The following is a 21,267-nucleotide window of genomic DNA, read 5'->3' as shown; positions in this document are numbered from 1 at the left end:
TCGCAATAACAGATAGCGGATCCACACCTCCAGGTCACACTATTAGGAAAAAGTTAAATCTGATCTCCAAATCAACAAGCCTTGCCTGTTTAAACTGAATGCCAGTTACGATTACTTAGTATAGTGTATTTTGACTAGTCAGATGAAGGGCTTCAAAAAAAAAAGAAAAAAAAGGTTTGAAATGGCTTACTTTTATCTAGCAAGATATCAACAGGGAACAAAATCAGGATGGGCTAGAGCTGAGATATTAACAGAATTGCACTTTGAAAGGTATGCTGTAATTTATGGCAGATGTATTTTCCTGGTTTTTAGCCTTTTTTCTTTTTTTCTCTTTTTTTTGCTGTAGGAAAAAAGCACATGTGAGACTTTTTGTATTTGACTGGCTTAATAAATCTATTCTAAATGTCTCATTAGTATCTTACCGTGTCTTGTTCCACAGAGTACATCGTTTTTACCTTTCTGTGACACAACACTCATGTTTGTTTCTCAAAAAACTGCACAACACCGTGTTATTCTTGATGATTTATTGAAAGTAATTAACATTTAGACAGTAATGGTTAACAAGTCCTGAGATGGGAAGATGACATGGTGCTGTGGGATTGCAGGGCAGCCTGAATGCACTGAAAGGCTGGCCTAAACCCCAGATTCCAAAGAGGCACCACAGAGTTCCTGTTTTCAAGCCTCCTCTTCATTCAACATGCCATCTTCACGGTACAAGAAACTGTAACATTACTCGTTTTCAGGCTACCTTAGTTTTAATCATTTGCATCTGATTACACTTAATTCATTAGACAGACAACACTAAATGATCGATCACATCTAATTAAAGACATCCCTTGTGTATTGTTCGAGCAGGTATCTCCGGATGTCAGCTCGCACCACAGAAACTTTGGTGGTCGGTTGCCACCTCATCACTGGCTTCCCATCCATTCCCACCAGAAACTTCTCAAAGTTCCACTTGATGTCACTAATCTTAAGAGGCTCCCAGAACAACCGGCCGTACATGGGACCAAAGTCTTCTCCGACAGCGGGGCAAGAGCTCTGCGTGGCACAAAGAACTTTTAAGTAAGACTCAGAACAACACCGCTCAGGGCCATATGTTTTCTCTGCCTTTATAAATGCTCATGAAGGCATGAATTATATCTAGTGCATCCAGTCTGTTTCAAATACAGTGGGGCAAGTAATTATTTGATCCCCTGCTGAATTTCTAAGTTTACTCTCTTCCAAACAAATGAACAGTCTCTAATTTGGTTTCATTTTAATAATGAAATGAATTAATGCATGTCATTGAATGAAATAAGTATTTGATTTCCAATAAAAACCAAGTTACCAAGCGGCAGCCAAGAAACCTAAAGGATTTGTTTCTGTAAAGCGGAGTGGCCCAAAATCCCTCCTGAGATGAGCCAGTGACCAACTACAAGAAACAGCTTACCATGGCAAACAAGGTTCCTTAACCAAGTAGTAAGTCGTGGTTTACTTATGGATAAAATACTTATCCGCTCAATGATATGCAAATCAATGTACAGCTTTTATTTAATGTGTTTTTTTCTGGATTTGTTGGTTGATATTCTGTCTTTCTCCATTAAAATGAAAATGCTAAAATTAGAAAGCTTATGAATTCAGCAGGGTATCAAATAATTATTTTCCCCACAGAATATAACTAAACACATGTAAAGAGTCTAAGCATTGAGAGCAGACAGTAGCATTCATAATATACTTGGAAAAAAATAGTTTAATAACATGTAAAATACAAAATTTAAATGTAAGTTTCAACTTACAAAGACTCAACTGAATTTCACACACAGTTTCTTACCTTAAGGAAAGTATAAACCTCTTGCTCATTTTTCCCATTCACATCACCTTTCTCAAACAGCAGGAAGTTTGGAACGAATCCATTGCCAGGCCTAACGTATCTGGAATCCAGAAAAAGGACATCCTATCAGTGGACATGCCCCTGAGTACTTTACTGCTTGGCAGCTGCCCTAGATTCCCTACAAGCCGAGTAAAGCCACATAGTGTATTGCAAAGGCTTTGCTATGGATCTGTGATGACTGATGCAATCTGAGACATACGTTCTGGGTGTGCTGCAGAGACTCTCGAACAGAAACTGCCAAAAGATGCTTTCATGCTTTAATGAAGTTTTGTTGATTGACAGAGGATTTACCGTTATTGCACATTCCTGTCTACATGCTGCTTTAAAGCTTCTCACCTTACAGCACATATATACGGCCTTGCGATAAGCGTGTGACTCAATACTAGGGAATTTAATGTTATCACATCAAAATCCTATCGAGTTCTCTGGAAAACCATGACCTTCATCGACCCTAATTCATTCATGAGTATTTTTTAAACAGTGTTTTCTATGGGGCAGACTTGAAGTGCAGTGAAAGACAAAGATTTCTCACTTTAAACCTGGCAGGATTTCATGCCTTTGCCCTGGTTCCTGTTTTCCAAACTGGTTGCAGGGGAAGCCAAGAATAGTTAACCCAAGTGGGTTCATTTCCTCATACAGTGCATTCAGTTCTGATGAAAGAAGAGAAAAGAGTTCAGGTGGAGAAACCTTTTCCCCCCACCTCTTTAGTTCTTTTTTAACTGCAGCACAAAACAACGCTGCCTGTGCCATCTCTTACCCACATACTGACTGGTGAGTCCTCAGTATGTAGCCACGTTGACAAAGAGGACAGCCTTGCCTGCATAGTCACTGAAGTTCACAGTCTGACTACCATTTAGAGTTTTTGCTCTGTATTTGTAAATGGTGCCTTCCACGGATGAGTTGCATTGCTGCAGATACAGACAAAAGGTCGAAGCAGTTATGGTTGCTTTAACTTGCTAACAGCTTATACAGTTAAGGTGAGCAAGAACACAGAGAGTCTGAACATGAATTGCTTCAAGAAGAACACAATGTACTCTCAGACTTCCAAACAGCACACAATATATATTGAAACACAAAAACCTGAAGCTGGACTTAACGTGGACATAACCTCTCACCTCACACAAATGTTTATGAGGGGTGTGTTTAACCTTTTGTTCAGTCACCCTTTAAATGATCTGCCACAGTGAGTGACTGAAAAATGACAATGTTTCATTTGCGTTCTTGTGGTAAATGTTTTTTCACCTAATGACCAATATAGCAAACAATCACAGGCAATCAGCCAATAAGTAGAAGCATAATGAGTGGCAAATATTTGCAGGTACAGAACTTGCCATTAGTAAGGAAGATATTTATTAGTCTTATGTGATGGTACTGGCCATCTTCGGGATCGGGCGTCTCACTTGGACAAAACAACACATAGGAAAATCTCATTATCAGCTACTTTTTCGTCCCCGTCAAGGTCAAATAAACAATCACCACGAGAGTCTGACCATCCACTACAGATGTCAGGAGTTTGTTTGCCCAAATTGATCCTGAAGCTTTAACCAAATAAGCAGCATCAGGGACAGCTGCAATACTTCCCCTTCTTCCCCCTCCATACCTGCGTTGTTGTGTGGGCAACAGAGCTCCTTACAGTAAACATAAAGCTCTGTGTCAACAGGAGAACTCTGCTGACAAACAGTTAAAGGGACTTTAGCTGTCAAATTACCCTCACCCAGCCAGAAATCTTTACGTGAAATTACCAATGCAGCAGATGTGACTCTATATAAAATGGGTATCACAATATTCAAAAACATGAACGCAGAGGGCCATTACAGTTCCAAATGGCTCTGTTTTAAGCTATTCGCTTTTGTTGATGCACTTTATCTTGTCATTATGGCTGATGATTGCCAGATGCTTCCTTAGACGGTCATTTTTCACAATAAATCAGCACAGCTTGGAAAAAGGATGCAATCATGCTTAGAAATTCACCAACAAAAGAAGCCCAGAGTAACAGGTGTTTATGTTTCTATTCAAAGGCTTGCTGTCCAGCATAAGCTTGAATAAGCAGTAATAAGCAGAAGTTATTGAAAGAGATGTGTGTTGAGCACAGATAGTGAGCAATTGGGGAAGTTATTGTCGCTCAAACTTCCTCATAATTTAACGCAAATAATTTGATCTTTGACAAAGAACATTCTGGAAAACACGGACACAGGGCCAAACAAACAACTGCAAGAGTAAAATAGACCTATGCTGTGGAAGACTGTTTTTCCATGAAAATCAAGCAACACTCACCTGATAACCTACAACGTAAACAGGTGAGCCGGGTAGCAGCAGACCGAGCAGCAGTAGCGGTAACACGGCCCACATCGTGCAGTCCTTCCCCCAGACGCGGTGACTGCTCTCTGTGGATGTCTGTCTTCTCGATAAATGAACTGGCTGAGGTGTCGTCATCTGTTGACGTGCACCGATTGTGAGCGCGGATGAACGTGTCAGTAGTCTCCAGGTCAGAAAAATACCTATTCGTTCTTAGCGCTAATGTTGTGGGCAGAACAATGCTTGCGATTTGGTAATCAGTGGTATGGTGGCCTATATATGCCAAACAAATAATAAACAATTACAAATTACAAATTACAATTCATACCGTGTACATTATAACATGCCATAATAGACCCATTTCTGTAATATACTCACATATCTATATTATTGCTAATATATATTGTAATATATCTATATCACTAAAGCACTTCTGGATGGATGCAAACTGCATTTCATTGCCCTGTACCTGTGCATGTGCAATGACAATAAAGTTGAATTCTATTCTATTCTATTCTATTCTATTCTATTCTATTCTATTCTAAAAAACAAACAAACAGGAAATTCTTATTTTATTCGTCTAACCAAGATTTAACCCACAAACAAGACAGGGAACACGTTACATATATACAAAGAAAAAAATAATAGTAGATGTACGTTTATGTGTGTGATGTTGTCAAAGTTATCGGGGATTTTAGACACCTTGAAACCGCTGCAAAAGTTAAAGAAGAAGTACAATCCTGATCAAAAGTTTAAGACCACTTGAAAAAAGGCAAAAAATCATATTTTGCATGGCTGGATCTTAAGGTTCCAAGTAGAGCTTCAGCTTTAGATCATGATATATTAATAAGAAAACTGGAACGTTAATGTGTCAGAGGGTTAGTTTTAAATTGGGTCCGGAGTTATTTAAGTGACAGGAAGCAGTTTGTGAAATTAAATGGTGGTTGCTTGTGGTGTACCCCAAGGGTCAGTTTTGGGCCCAAAATTCTTCAACTTATAGATTAATGACATTTGTAAAGTGTCCAAAGTATTAAAAATGGTTCTCTTTGCTGACGATACTAACATATTTTGCTCTGGTGATGATATGCAGAATTTATTGGATGACATGACTAATGAAATAAGTAAAGTGAAGTTCTGGCTTCATAAAAACAAATTATCGTTAAATTTGAATAAAGCTAAAATTATGTAATTTGGAAATAGTACAAATACAAATGCTAAGATTCAAATAAATGGTGTTGATATTGAAAGAGTAAGTGAAAATACATTTCTGGGGGTAATAATAGATGAAAAACTTAACTGGAGAGCTCACATAATATGTATTCATTCCAAAGTATCACAAAGCATTGCAATATTAAACGATGCAAAGCAGGTATTAGACAGGACATCACTTCATATTCTCTACTGTTCACTGATTTCACCATACTTAAGCTATTGTGCAGAGGTCTGGGGCAATAACTATAAAACCACATTACATTCACTTTTTACTCTTCAAAAAAAAGCAGTTCGAATCATCCACAATGCAGGTTATAGTGAACATACAAACTCACTATTTTTGCAGGATGAAATATTAAAAATTGCTGATCTAGTGAAATTCCAAACAGCACAAATTCTATTCAAAGCAAAAAATACAGAACTACCAGGTAATATTCAGAGTATGTTTTTTTTTGAAAGAAGTAAGTTCTAATTTATGGAGGACCACAAACAATTTAAGGGTTTTTTGTAACTTCAAAACAGGGAAGGTATGTACTACAAGAAAAAGCATTTGTGTTTCTGTGCATAGAGTGAAACTGTGGAACAGTTTGAATATATAACAAATATAAAACAGTTAAAAAAGAGTTATAAAGACATGATCTTCTTGAACTATAAAGAAAGGGAAATTAAGTGAATGTCTCTATTTACAAAATTTCATGATGTGATATTATAGTATATAGTATATCAGAAATCTGTTCACTTTTTATTACAGATTATATAAGTAAGGAAGCTGACTAAATATTGACTGATAACTTATGGCAAAGGGGTGGGATTAAATAAGTGTGTACTTCTTCCCACTCCCTTTTGACATGTAAATGAATCCGAACAGAGGCACTATTGAAATGTACTGACTTTATTTTGTATAGTATTTTTTCTCTAATTTTCTTTACTAAATGTACCTGTATATTGTTTACATGTTCGAAATAAATTCACAAACAAACAAACCCTGCTTATGCAGTTCAACAACCTGGCCATGTTCAAAAAGGGAATGTTTCTTTGCCTTTGCAATCAGAACGTCATGACGGTGTGACTACCTGACAGAAAATGACAATGAATCCACAGTTTTGCACAGATTTAGATTTCTTCTTGTTGCATGTTGAAGCTCTACTTGGAACCTTGTTAAGTTCCACAGAAGACAACTAAAGTGGATGATGACAGAATTATTTCCATGGTTAAGAAAACCAACTTTACAGTGTTTATCCAAGTGAAGAACACTGGGAGAGCTAAGACTATCTACACTCTACAATCAAGAGACACCTTCATGAATCTCTAACTTACTATTCAGACAGAGAGCATGAGGTTCTGTGTGCATGGCCTTGGATTTGTGTGTGTTTGACTGTTGGATTACTATTAAACAGAACACACTGGAATTAAGCAACAGGGGGCACATTACACTGAACAAATCAGGATCTTTCTGCTTGACTTATCAAGCCAGTTATGCAAGATTAGTTTACCCTAACCGAGGACCTCTCTTGTAATGTGTTGTTTTTCTTCTGTTTGGAGGATTAAATAATCATGTCTCGTGAATCTGAGATTGAAAAAATAAATACATGTAGAACTCAGTGTGTATTGAATACAAACCAGCTGAGCTGCACATCAATATTGAGTTGTACTTTCAAATCTGCCACAGCACCGACATGGCAGCAGCTTTAGACACTATAAACTCAGCACTAACCTGTTGTGTTTATAGTAGTTTATAGTGTCAAATCTCACCTATTAACAGAGATACTGCAGTGTGACATAGTTTCAAAAGTGCATATGTTACTATAACTGCTGCTATAACTGCAGTCAGTGTGCTTTGAATGAAACATTTATGCTAAAGTAAATGAATAAAAAGCTCCTGCGGTGTTACAAGTTGAACTTACCCGAATCTTCATGATTGCATGAGAGCTAAGCGGCCTACTGTTGGTTTATTTTATTCATGGATCATTTCTCTTCCTCTCTCCTCTCCGGGATCAGCTGTTGCCATGGTGAGCTGGTACTTGGCCATATGCCCTGTGGGTGGCTGACAGGAGTCTTTGCAAGCCTGTTCGAGTGTATCGCTCACTGTATTTTGTACACAGCGTTCGGCTCAGATCTGCAGGCCAGAATAAGTTGTTATGCAGCGGGGAAGCAAGAGGCACCAGAAGGGCCAAATATCCCATGAATTTCTCTGGTTAAGGAGAAATACTGAAATTTAATTGATTATGATCAGTTGCAAGGGGCTGTGAGGACATGAATAAGTGCACATACAAATACTTTTATACAGTATATATAAAATAAAATGCAGCTTTGTCAAAACTCCAGGTAACACAACAGAAACTTGGGTGCAGATTTCTGCCATATCTTCTTTGTGTCATCCTGAGATATTCTTGGACTTAATCATTACTGTTTAAGTAGAGCCAATTATAAGAAAAATGTGATTCTTTCTAATATTATGTGGGAATAAGGGAAAAAAATATTGTTTTTAAATCTTAAAGTTTAAAGCATAAAGATAAAGACCTACACTACTGTAGATGCTTTAGTATTGCATGGATCAGAATTTCACTGTTTTTTTCCGGGTTTGTTCACAATTCCATCCATTTTGTATGAGATCTACAACACTGCTGACTGGAATGCAGCCCCAAATCATGACAGAGGCTCCACTGTGTTTTACTGATGGCTATAGACACTCACTGTTGTACCTCGCCCCAAACCTGCTCCAAACATATTGCTGATAATTTGGACCAAAAATTTAAAACTTGGATTCATCACTCTGCAAGATCCGTTTCCACTGATTATCAGTCTAGTTCTTGCGTAATTTGATATACCTCAAACTTTTCTTCCTGTTTTTCATTCGGCTAAAGAAATGGGAACAACAGGCCACAAACGCAAATCTCACACACAACTCTGGCCAAAACATAAACGTGGCGTTTTCTATATTCACCACACGAGGGCGACGATGAGCTCACTGTTTTCTACAGTCATTGGTTTCTCCAGCCAAGCAACCAGCGGTGGCATCAACACTAGCAGACGGTCCAGTGAGTCGCTGGGCTCGTCTACGTTCCTCGGAGATGGCGTCCCTTCTGCAGCCAGATAGAGTTGTCTATCTGGTTCGTGGGGAGAAAAAAATTAGAGCCCCCCTGTCTCAGCTTTATTTCTGTCGCTACTGCAGTGAGCTACGATCTCTGGAATGCGTGTCTCACGAGGTACGTTAGTGTTTTTCTCATCATCCTCCGCTAACAGTTAGCCTTTTCTAGCTACTTTGTTACCTTCTGTTAGCTTTGACAGGCGGGAGGGACTAGTTCAGCCATATGCTGAGTTGTCTTGCCAAGCCGTTTGTCAATCAAACGGTCCCCTAATCTCATTGGTTGTACGGTTTCACTTCCGCTTGTTGAAAGAAGCAAGCGCAAGCTAATGAGCCGTTGCTATCTGTCGGCTTTAGCATTAAACGCACAGGTTAGCTTATATAAAGCTGTGGGTGGCATGTTCTCTAATTAAAACAAGTACACAAGCAAAATATTTTGATGTCGGTCTGTCCTTGCTAACGTCCTCACTGTTAAAACCTTGTAAACCTAACTCAAAGTTACAGACACCACGCCCAGAGCGATTTAGCTAGCAGCATCACCATCATCATAGGATACCCTGACGAATATTTGTTAATATACTACTACTTGATTGAAAGCTTAACTTTTACTTCATTGAAGAATAGATAAAAATGAAATAAAACGGGTTCCCCTGTTTCATGGTACCATACTGTTCTAAGGAATGGTACAACGATAATCCTATTTATTCCTGATAACACTGTTGGTAATCAAGCAGTTGGGAAGCGTGTTTAAAATACACTTTAAGACTGACTTCTCTGTGTTCAGGTGGACTCCCACTATTGTCCCAGCTGTCTGGAAAACATGCCGTCTGCAGAGGCTAAGCTTAAAAAGAACAGGTAAGATTGATCTGCTTTTCTTTGCAGATTCGTAGAAAAAGCTCCGTGTTTATATTCCACCCCTTATGTCACTATGTAATTAGCGACCTTAGTTTCATTCTTAATTATTGGTGTGCTCTGTTGTAGGTGTGCAAACTGTTTTGACTGCCCGTGCTGCATGCACACACTATCTACTCGGGCCACCAACATCCCAGCTCCTCTGCCTGATGATCCTACCAAGACAGCCATGAAGAAAGCGTACTATTTGGCCTGCGGCTTCTGTCGCTGGACCTCAAGAGATGTGGGCATGGCTGACAAATCAGTTGGTGAGTGCTAGTTCACTAATCCTAGTTAACCTTTTTTGGTCAAGGCTGTATTTGTTCTCTGTGACTGTCTAAAGTCTGATGTTTGCATTTTGTTCACTGCAGCCAGTGGTGGATGGCAGGAGCCGGAGAACCCTCATACTCAGCGGGTAGGTTTTTTTTCCACCCTGTGGCCATCTAAATTTTTCTCAAGTTGCTCACATGTTTCCTGATAACACATTGCTTGCTTTTAAACTGATGTGCCCCTGAATAAGTGACACCCTCAATAACACAACCCAGGCTAAACTGAAATAGCTGAACATTTGCTTAGGCTACAAAACTGACATGCACGAACTGCACATGCTCCCATTTATTTATTTATGTCTTGCAATGAGCGTCTTTACACACATGTAGTTATTGCAGGAAGTCAACTGTTTTAATTTTTGCAGATTATTATTATTCCACAGTTTTCTACAGCTTTAAGTCTATCACATTTTAATACAATCATACGAACTTGTAAAAAAAATTACATAAGTTGCGTTTACTAAGACCAGTATCAGCCAATAATATTCTCCAAGCTATTAATTAAGAAAAAAACTATATTGCATATAGGGACATAATAAATTTGTGATAATATAGGTATTGATATGAACCTATACTATATGTAGCATAATGTATCTAGTTCTCTTTTAAATTACAATATAGTCTGTTTTTATAAAAGTACATAAAGAACTGATTCTTGTTTGTTTGCTCCAGATCAACAAACTGATTGAGTATTACCAGCAGCTGGCCCACCGAGAGAAGCAGGAGAGGGACAGGAAGAAGATGGCCAGGAGACGACAGTGCATGCCCCTGGCGTTCTCGGTACTCTGCTCTCTCTGAGCCCCACAGATGAACAGCTTCATGTTAGCTGTTGCCTCTGTGTGGTTTGTCGTTATTGCGAATAGCAGCAATAAATTGCAAATAACAAACTAATTTACATAGACTTTGATTTAAATAATAAATACAGAAATATTTCTTTGTGTCAGTAAGGATGTCATTTGATTTGCATGCTTTAAGCCAAAGCAGGCGGGAATAGACTTGCTGTGCTTGGTTTACAGATTCACACCATGCCCATGCTGTTACCCTGCTTAAGAAACAAATGTCATGGTAGTCACCAGTGTGATTTGCCTGAACGTAGCGGAAAATGTGCACAATGAGTTTTATGCCCCCCTGCTTTGGATGTGGTCTTCACGCTTTGTTAGCTTGGTGCATTGTTCACACCTGCCGTTTTCTTCTTTGACAATTAACATCCATTAATGCAAACCCGTCTTTCCTATCGCGCAGTGGAGCCACTTAAGCTGTGATATCCTGCAGTTGTTTTCCATCACTGATGCATTTCTGTTGCCGTTGCATGTCACCAAATATCAATAATGTTTTGCTTGATCGCTTTGGTTTCACCTTGTTCTTTATTCTCTCCTTTTTCCTTTTTTTTTCTTTGCTTATGCACTCTGACATTTTGGTTTTTATCCCCCAGCAACACACTATTCATGTGGTGGTGAGTTGTACTTTTTCACAATTTGGGTATTCTCATCTTTTACAGTAGCACTGTTTTCTATTTCTATCTGTTCTTGTCTGCTCTGTTACTGACTGACCTCACAGATCACATGAATGTTTCTTGGGTAAATGAGACCGAGATCCACACAAGGAGAGCCTTTATGTTGATTAGAGGGAGGGAAGCTACAGAAGATCTTTCTCTTTCAAGACATTTATTCATTAAATATGAGTTGATTCTCTTCCTCTAGTCTAGAGTACAAAGGCTCTTCTTTCTGTCTCTTACCACTGCTAATTTTAACAGTTTGTTCTTTATTTGTTGTTTTTCCACTTCTTTACATTTTTTTTAATTCTCAAAACTTGCCATAAACTAAATTTTTTGGGTCAGGATGTTGTGTTGTATTTGTCATGTAGATAAATAACTGTAGATGCATATTTATAATCATCTTGACATTTCAGTGTTCACTAGGCTAGATCTCTGATCATGTTTTGTCCTCCAATTCTACTCAGGAAAAATATGGCCTTGGAACCAGACTGCAGAGACAGAGGCCTGGAGCTCCACTATCAAGCCTGGCTGGCCTTTCGTGAGTTTTTTTATATTTTTATTATCATGTTTATCTGCAGTTATTGCAGCTTTTAACACATCCCATCAACCGGTTTTGTCCTTTTGAACTTTTTTTGACTTTCAAGGTCAGCACCTGTTTTCAATGTCTCACATCTTTGACATGCATATTATCAGTGACTCAGATTAATTTTCTGCCGTCCACAAACCATTAGTTTGATTAATTTCAGGGTGCCATAAAAATGAATTTACAGAGCCTTGGAACTTGTCTTTTAGATACTTATTGTAGTTAATCCATCACAATGAACAGTTTGTCACCTTTTTTCTTGTTCTCAAATTGCATCATCACCTTGTACTGATATAATTGTTAACAGAGATCGCTCACCAGAATTCATTCAAGGACCCTGCCTAACATTTTGGATTAATGATTAGCTGACAAAAGGCAGCGTATTGATAAACTATGCTGTCAGACCGAGGGGACGAATGTAAAGCTGGCGAGGACTCTCTGAAAAGAGTGATGTGTACTTGGTTGTCTCTTGTTTCAAAGGACTCTTGTTCAGTAGCCAAGTATGAAAAGTTGGATGCCCTTGAAGGCATCAACCTTAAGTTTTCCAAAGTTTCTTTGTTCTAACTGTAACCGTGCAACTTTTATGTGAGTAGGTTATTTATAAAGAGCTAGAGCCTCCAAAAATACCTGCACTGTTTGCGTTGCAGTGTATGTAATTAACTTCCAGTTACTTTAAAGACTGTCATTAAAGAGAAATAATAGCTGTTATTTCTCTTTTCTTTCTTAAAGAGAAATAACAGCTTATTAAGCAGTATTTATGTTAATCTAATTAGCCTCAAAGAGGGTGAAGACCAGAAGGAGATCACCATTGAACCAGCCCAGGCACTTGATGAGGTGGAGCCCCTGCCTGAGGATTGTTACACCAGACCCATCAATTTACCTGAAGGTATGGTCTTATCTGGTGCTCGCTGAACAGTACCGAGAGCTTGTCAAAGTGAGGTCAAGTTGAATCTGTAATTTCTCTTGTCTTGCAGTGACCACGCTGCGACAGCGGCTTCTGCAGCCAGACTTCCAGCCTGCAGGGGCGTCTCAGCTCCACCCAAGACACAAACACCTCCTGATGAAGCGCTCGCTGCGCTGCAGGGTCAGCACCTCTTCAGGCTTTTAGTGTTCCATATCTATCAAAGCCTCTCTTTTAATAGATTATATTTACATGAGTCTTTTTTTTCCCCCTTCTTCAGAAATGCGAGCACAACTTGAGCAAGCCAGAGTTTAATCCTACTTCAATTAAGTTTAAAATTCAGCTGGTGGCTGTGTGAGTGCTGCTCTTCTGTTTACGTTTGAAACATTTTTTTCTCAGCAGTTTATCGTCAAGTATAAATGTTGTTTAGTTGGATGACTGTATAAAGACGTCGGGACATTTTTCATGCAAATGCATGAGCACATTAACCCTCCTGTTATGTTGCGGGTCAGATTGACCCAGAACAGAAGAGATGTCACATGTCATCTGCATCACTACAGAAAATGAAAAAAATTAAATTATAAAAGAAAATTGTAAAATAATCAATGCCAGTGTTTCTGACACTTTTGGATGAGTAAATTTGCCCCAGGTCAAATTAACCCAGGAGCATAATTGGTGTTCCTGGAGACCAACATAACAGGAGGGTTAAATGGAGACAGTTTTCACTGTGTGCTTTTTCTTCTTTTTGTTTTGTTTTCAGGAGTTTAGACATTAGGTCACTCTGACTGAATGTTTAGTGATCTTTGGTGTGTTAGTGTATTGACTGTCTGCCTTCCTCTTCCTCCCACAGGAGTTATATCCCAGAAGTGAGAATTATGTCCATTCCAAATCTCCGGAATGGGAAGGTCAGTGTCTGCACGAACTTTGGTAGATTATCTTGTATTTTAGATTTTTTTTTTTTAAATTCTGTGCACACTGCCAGCAAAAAGTTTGTTACATGCCTTCTCATTTAATGTTTTTTCTTTATTTTCATGGCTATTACATTGTAGACACATCTCTGCATGTGTACACGACATCTGCAATTTTCCAAAATGAATTTTATCTGGTCTATTTTTAATTATTGATGCATGAAAGCTCTGGGAATTTGAAGTAAAAACCATTTCAGGTGACTACACCATGAAGCTCACTGAGAGAAGGCCATGGGTTTGCAGAGCTGTCAACAAAGCAAAGGGTGGCTACTTTCAGGAATGTAAAATATAAAACATGTTTTGAGTTATTTAACACTTTTTTGTTTACTACATGATCCCATATGTGTTCATTCATAGTTTTGATACCATCTGTGAGAATCTACAATGTAATTAGGCATGGAAATAAGGAAAAACCATTAGTGTACACATAAACTTGGAAACGATGACAAGCATTTGCCTTATCTTTTTTCTTTCCTGCCATTCGCTGTTTAGGAGAGCCAGGTGCTGCTGACCCTGACCAACCCAGTGGAGAACATCACCCATGTCTCACTGACCTCTTGTGAGGAAAATGACCCTGATGAGATTAATAGCACTGCAAAGGTATTTTATTTATTTTTTTAATCGCTTCTATTGACACACAGGCACAACAGTCGATCCGAAATTGATACAAAACTTTGTAACTTTAATGAAGTTTTTAAAATCTCTTGTAAGTAGAGCTGGGCGATATAAGATTTTTTCATATCACGATATGTTTTTTCATTTCAGGCGATAACGATATCTATCACGATATAAGCCAAATAACTATATTTGTAAGATTTAAATGTGCCGTTGCTCACAAGTAAAATGTGAAATAATCAGCAGCTTGTTTTGATTTAAATATTTATTTCCCATAATAAGTTCAACAGGGTAGATGTACTTAAGGAACATGAGACTTTTTCAGATAAATAAAGGCAAATATTGCAAACTACACAAAAGGCAGCCGCTAAAGCGTTTAAGTTTCAAAATAGAACAAACGAAACAGACTAAATTGTCAATTCCACTTAGAAACAAAATATTAATTCTAAAAATAAATCTTAGTTTGTTTTACAGAAGAACAGACAAAACTGACTAACTTTTGTCAATATCAAATAAACTGAGAACTAAAAGGAAATTCTCCTTGTTGTATAGCTTAGCTTTTCAAACAGTTTTAACAGTTACTTTAATCTGACAAAAGCCGAATGACGAATTAGCGCTTTCAGTCAGACATTGAGCATGCACCGCTTTATTGTATTTCCAGACTTGCTTTCGGCACAATTTACAGTGCGTGCTACTCTGTTTTTTGTCAGACTTGAAATAGCCGAAATACCTTCACACTACGGAACTTCTCTGGCTCTTCCGTTTGACAATCTCTCCGGCATTGGAGCCATCATGTTTTCTCTTCGGTAACCTTCGGTCACGCACTCGGTTGATTTTTCTCTAGTCGGCACACTCATTTCCTCCATTACCCGGGCGGCACGGCGGCTGGCTGCTTCCCAAACAAATACACATGTCCGGCTTGGCACTTGTGCTGTACGTAACAAGTCACGTGACGTGACGCTGCGGCTATGCTTGGTTCGGCTCTGCGCTACTTAATTTGGATTGACTGTTCTTTTTTCTTTTTTTTAAGAGGACAAGAGAGATGAGGCCTATCGCAATAGTTTAACTTTTCTATCGAGAAAAAGTTATTTCGCAATACATATCGTTATTGTTCTATCGCCCAGCTCTACTTGTAAGTTCTCAATTTTTTTCTTTTGTTTTGCCTATTGACATTTTAGAAAGCAACCACAAATGCATCCAGTGAAAGAAACTTCAGACTGCAAATATTAGACTTGTTTTCAAAATGATAACCAGAAGAGCCGCTCTTATAGATAATTAAAGACTTACCTGTTAATTTTAACGGAGGTTTGTAATATCATTAATAGGTTCAAAGAATCCAGTTGTTTCACTGATTTCCTTTCTGAAATCTGTATCTTTGTGGTAAACAAGCCCAGGTGCTTGACTGGGTGTGTGTGACCGGTCACTGATAGAAAACATTTGGTGTGGTATGAAACAAAAAATATGACAAAAGAGGCCCTCAAGCAGCAAGATAATGCATCAAGTGAGAAAAGGAAAGTATTTGGATTTCACAAGTGCAGCAGTTGGTCTCCTCAGTCCGCAAGCAGTGATAGAAAAACAGGTGATGCAACACGGTGGTAAACCTTTTTTTTTTTTTTTTTTTCCTAGTGTGCTGGCACCATATACAAAATGTGCATATGTTAGCCATTTTGTTCTATACTTATACCTTATTTATTCAAATTTTACTCAGCAGCTCGGCTGTTTTGCAAATTGGCTTGTCTGTAGCCTTCGCGTCATCTCTTCATACTGTTAGTCACAGCTAACAGTGCTGCCTGGTGCACTGAGGCTCTCTGACTATAGGCGTTTTTTTTATTACCAGCCTCTTTAGTGATGAAGTCATGGGCCAGCTCGAGTAAGGTAGAGCTCCTGGCCAAATAAGAGCATCCTGATGACCCATTTCCATTGACATTATGGCCAAACGGAGAGTGCAGTCCCGGCTTTATGCTCGATCTGATATACAAACACCTGAGGGATATTGCGAACCATATCAAGCTATGCTCGGTTGAGTTTTATCGCTACTTCTCATGGCTAAGTTCACCCACCTCCTACATATATTTTATGTACTACATCTGTTCTCTCTGTAAGTCTTTTGACAGCTGAAAAGAAGCATCAATTTTAGCAAAAAGTGTGATTCAGTTGACTTATTTTCCCCCTTAAACACAACACAGATATAACAGTCAGACGAGCATGAGTTTTTATGTGAGGTGTCAACTTCAGAAAAATACATCTTTTTATTTAATAACCACCATTGTTCATTTTAAGATGCAATTAACTTAGAAAGAAGTGTAATAATTCATCTTAATGTGACTCTAACATTTAAAATCTTGCTGTAAACATTACTGCTTGTTATTTTTTTCAGGTTTTAGTGCCCAGTAAGGAACTACTCTTAGCAGGAAAGGATGCTGCTGCTGAGTATGATGAACTAGCCGAACCTCAGGACTTCCAGGACGACCCAGAGTGAGTCAACACACAAACCCACGCTTGCTCTTTAACAGTAATGGCATGAGAAAACACCCTCACTCCACTTGATATCTCTGTCTTTTCCACAGTGTTGTTGCCTTCAGGAAATCCAACAAGATTGGTTTCTTTATCAAAGTGATCCCTCAGAAAGAAGAGGATACGGATGTCACGGTTTCTTTTAAGATCCGACATGACTTCCGCAACCTCGCTGGTCCCATCCGGCCGAGCGAGGAGGGAGCCGACACTGCCACTGAAGCCATCTGGCTCACTCACCACGTGGAGCTGAGGCTGGGACCCCTCGCTTCCTGAACCCAAGTACTGCGTTCACCAGTGTTAGGCTCTTCGAACTAATACCTTCAAACTGGGATTAATTTAATTTAAAACTGATTTCTGATTCAGCTCATTGAAGCTTAAGGATAATTTGGCACCTTTAAGGCTTTCAGATGCTGTTGTTATGCTTTGGCTTAAGCCACATCAGCAGATCCCTGTGCTGCACAGTTTATAAAACTATATGAAACCATGACTTGTTGCACACTTAACTGATAACTATAGATTCTTGGTCCGGTTTATTGTTGCCTAATGTACCCAAAACCTCCTCTTTCTCATCTTAAACACTTTATAGTTCATCAGTAAGAGGCAGTTTAGCATGTGGTTACATAGAGGGGACAGATCCTTATTATATGCATATCGTTTCTGACTAAAATGAAGCTTTAATTTGATTACGGTAAATATATATGCCATATTTGTTGCTCCCAGCCTTTCTCTCCACACCCTTGACGAACGTTTTGTCTCAGCTGTGTTGTGCTGTGGGTATTTTGTGAGTTTTTTGTCTCTGCTGTTTATAGATTATAGAAGTTTAAGTTCAAAGTCGAGGGAGTGGGATTATAGAAAGATGAGCAGAATCAGAAATCAGAATAGAGAACAATCTGTGTGAATCCCAGCCATGAATCACACACACACACACGCCTCTGCGCTTTTAGCTTGTGTATCCTTCAGACAGCAGTAGGAGAATAACATGCATGCTTCACATATATAATAAAAAACCATACATGCTACACAGTATCATCACAATTATTGATTCCGTAGTATGTTTAAAACGGATCTCCTTTGGATAGATATGATCGTTTTATTATTGTCTGAAGTTGCACAGTAACCTAATGGCACTGTGAGGAGGATTCATGAGAAACTGTACAAATGACATGAAGTACAAAGTGCCCGTCATTTCTGTGTATTGAAACACTATTTTTGTCTGATTTGAAAACTTGCTTTTGGTTCATAGACCTCACTGACCTCAATGTCAGTGCGTATTGTTAGCTGCTGCCAGTTTTCTTTTTGGTCTTGGTTAAAAAAAAACAAAACTGTCCTTACATCACAGTTAATCATCTGTGCTGGCTAATAAATAATGCTGTCAAAGAGAAAGCGTAAATGTCTTATGTTCTAGGGTGATGCGAGTTTTAAAGTGGTTATTCCAGACTGTGCTCCACTCTGCTTTTGACATAAAGCTGGGTTTCTAGCACTTTTCCTGCTGCTGTGCCTGAAAACAGTGCTATTATTAAAGCAAATGGCTTAAAACTGTAAAGCTGCTGACTTGAGATTTATTAGACTGCCTTTTATAAAAAGAAAAAGTATTTTAGAAATCTATCAACAAAGTAAAAATGACTGAATTCATGTTTTTGTTTTCAAATTGGAGGCGTCACACTGGACTACATAACATCCAACCAATGAAACAAATTTGTCCAGGAATGCAAGTAAATGACTGTAAATTGGCATCTTAATTAAAAATAAAGAATTAAAAACCGTACATTAAAAAAAATTAATAGATAACAATAATTATATTTTGGCATAAAAAATAAAAAACTCTTGCACATACTGGTGGATTAACTATTACCGAAACTCAGAAAACGGATTTTACCATTGCTGTTAATTTAGAGCAGCTGTGATGTAAACCTTACATTGCATTGCGAATAATCAGTTGCATTAAGGTTCAGGTGATATTTTTCCAAGTTCATCACTGCAATGAGCCAATGTAGAGCGATGGCTTTAAAAATATTGTCATATTTTAAAGCTTTTTTTTAAAATAAAAAACTTAATTCATGTAATAGGAAACACGTTTGATTTGATCTCTATAACTATTTCTCTATGATTCTTTATATATTTATTTTTTTCTATATCTTCAGTTGAACCTCCATTTATGATATAGATTTTGTCAATGTAGTCTGCACTGTAAAAATTTAAGTGTAATTAATATTTATAAAATGACCTACAGCAATGAGAAGAAGAGAGAAGTAAAGATGATTCTGGTTTCAACTGAAGTCTTCCAGTAATTCGTTCCATAATAAAGGGTTTTTTAAAAATTAGGAAGGCAGAACTCTTATATATCAGTTTTGCATATATTGTATCATTTGGATGTACACATAATACATAGAGTTGTGGATCTGAAGTAACATCAGTTCCCCAAATCTGTTTAATCTTGTAATAAGCTTTTTGATCACGTGTATCAGACTTGCATTTTTGTCTGTCATTCACTCTCACCACAAGATGGCGCCATAGCCAAATAGTTTTTAAACATCAGCCACACAAGGAGCTCTGGGAGGACATGAGAGCAAGCACAAGGCAACCTTGATCTTGAATTTCTCTGCATGCTGAAAACATCGATCGATAGCAATCGTGGCTGTGAAAAAGCAGTTTTTTCCTTTAAACTGGGAAAAATATTTTCATAATGAGCGCAAAGCTGTTTATCAGCATCCAAATCATCACCACGAGGAGCAGAGAATAAAAGAATTTGTACTCCAGCAGATACCGTTTTATATTTAACACGTATCCGTCATGTTGGGAGGGATGATTTGCGTGCTCGTGTCGTTTATTGCTTCTGAAAAGGCAGATCAAATATGTGCGATGCTGGTATGTTGCAGCTCCCCGATGAGGCCCTCCGCTGTGTAAACAGACCCACTCCGTCTGGGCAATAAAGCCATGATTTTCTTTTATCTTCACCAGATATAAACAGCCCAGAAAAGTGGTCTCTGTGAGAGCCATAAATCACCACTGAAGATGAGGTAATAAAGCACACATGGGGCGGGGGAGTGCCAGACCACTGAAACAGCACAGGCTCCCTCTTCAAACAAAGCTGACGATAGCAGTAGCTGATTTCAGTGCCCTGCAGTGGCGTACCAAGCAAGCACTTGCTGGGCTCCTGCTCTACTACTGGGGGAAAAAAAAGTACTGTATTTCAAAAAGGCAAATTCTAAACGTGTAATTCGTGGCCATCATTTTTATTCGCCTAAACCGACGTGACTGATGGAGAACGACTGAATATGGTGATTTATGCAGTCATCTTTTAACTGACTCATGAGCAGCCCTTGAATGATCCCCAAACACACCGTCTGGAGGACAAATTCTGGATCGTTCTGGTCAGGATAATATTTTCCTGGATCAAGACAGGAATTATTTCACGCTCAGCATCAGCGTGTTCTTATTTGCAGAACCTCACACTGTAAACAGCACAGAAATCTGACCTGTGACTGTGTTATCGGGATTAGAAATGAATATCATAGGGTTTTCAGCAGTGCCTGTATAGTAAGTAGGTTAGGCAAGGGCCTGCTCATTTAATGTCTCTCCTGCTCCTCTATCTTTTTCCCCCCCCCTTTGAAGACTTAACAACTTTATTTATAAAGACACACGCAGCCAGCCTTGACCAGATGAAAAATTCCTCACTGAATTACAAGTCTGACTGCACCCAGGACCTTTCCACAATTACGTCATCGCCCAAACCGCCAGTAACTCACCCACAGAGGAAGCATGACACAGACAAACAAAAGAGGAGAGAAGCAGTGCCTTAGTGGAGGAAGAAAACTCTGTTAATCTAAAAAAAATAATAATACAGAAATATGTCCAACTACTTTTTCTCCGTGCCCCTTATTTCATAGGCCAACCGTGCTATGCTCGGGGATTGAGGTTTGTTTCCTTTGTTAGCTGTCAGGTGAAATGATTCTGCCACAATACTTATGACATGTCCTTTACTGGGCATTAGCCCAGGTACAAAAAAAGATCTCTTTTTAGTTTCGTTGTTTTGTTTTTTTTGTTTTTTTTAGTTTTGTGAACAGGAAGCCCAAAAGGTGCTCAAAGTGATGAATCACCTCTTCCATTTTCTGCTCACCAGACCATCATCTGGTTAATTAGTTGTAATTGATGATGTCTACCCAGATGAATAACTGTTGAGGCATGGGGGATTTCAGAGCTGGGAAAGCCAAAACTGTGAAACCTTAGCTTTTCAGGAGGCCAAAAAAAGTTCACTTTCGCCTCCGATGTGCTTTGAAATTCTCATTCCAATTTCTCTTGCTTTGCTTTCGCTCTCTCCGCAGTCTGACAACTGTAGGCTGGATGGAATGTTTATTTTGGATGCAGGGTTGAAAAAGAGAAAGCAGCTGACCTTCAACACTCTCTCGGAAACTCTGTCTGCCTTAACTAACACACATGCAGCTACGCTCTCTGCTTTATTTATAATCTTATCAATAAAGGCTGTATGTTGTCAGAACCCCAGACTGG

General features: G+C 38.7%; 2 protein-coding genes across 3 annotated transcripts; one reads left to right on the top strand and one right to left on the bottom strand.

The window, feature by feature from the left end:
* Positions 1–518: 518 nt before the first annotated feature.
* Positions 519–8,308, bottom strand: gpx3 (glutathione peroxidase 3). Its single transcript, XM_080900373.1, has 7 exons — positions 8,209–8,308; positions 7,285–7,496; positions 4,148–4,306; positions 2,631–2,781; positions 2,406–2,523; positions 1,814–1,913; positions 519–1,041 (listed from the first exon to the last, which is right to left on the bottom strand). Exons 2-7 carry the CDS (start codon positions 7,294–7,296, stop codon positions 820–822), a joined length of 762 nt encoding a protein of 253 aa, XP_080756499.1. The 5' UTR covers positions 7,297–7,496; positions 8,209–8,308; the 3' UTR covers positions 519–819.
* Positions 8,309–8,370: 62 nt separating this feature from the next.
* Positions 8,371–18,211, top strand: dctn4 (dynactin 4). 2 transcript variants are annotated; one of them, XM_080900370.1, is made up of 14 exons: positions 8,371–8,586; positions 9,250–9,320; positions 9,447–9,625; positions 9,728–9,771; positions 10,358–10,465; positions 11,118–11,138; positions 11,645–11,718; positions 12,537–12,649; positions 12,738–12,847; positions 12,945–13,018; positions 13,515–13,569; positions 14,125–14,232; positions 16,625–16,722; positions 16,815–18,211. In XM_080900370.1, the coding sequence occupies exons 1-14, from the start codon at positions 8,452–8,454 to the stop codon at positions 17,032–17,034; spliced, it is 1,410 nt and encodes a 469-aa protein (XP_080756496.1). In that variant the 5' UTR covers positions 8,371–8,451; the 3' UTR covers positions 17,035–18,211. The 2 variants fall into 2 exon arrangements, with proteins under 2 accessions (XP_080756496.1, XP_080756497.1); XM_080900371.1 differs by lacking the exon at positions 11,118–11,138 and having other exon boundaries at positions 16,815–18,208.
* The last annotated feature ends 3,056 nt before the right edge of the window (positions 18,212–21,267 follow it).

This window comes from Rhamphochromis sp. 'chilingali' (assembly GCF_963969265.1).
Source record: "Rhamphochromis sp. 'chilingali' genome assembly, chromosome: 13".
NCBI classification, from domain to species: domain Eukaryota; kingdom Metazoa; phylum Chordata; class Actinopteri; order Cichliformes; family Cichlidae; genus Rhamphochromis; species Rhamphochromis sp. 'chilingali'.
The sequence above is the reverse complement of the archived record's forward strand: the minus strand, read 5'-3'. Positions and strand labels throughout refer to the sequence as shown.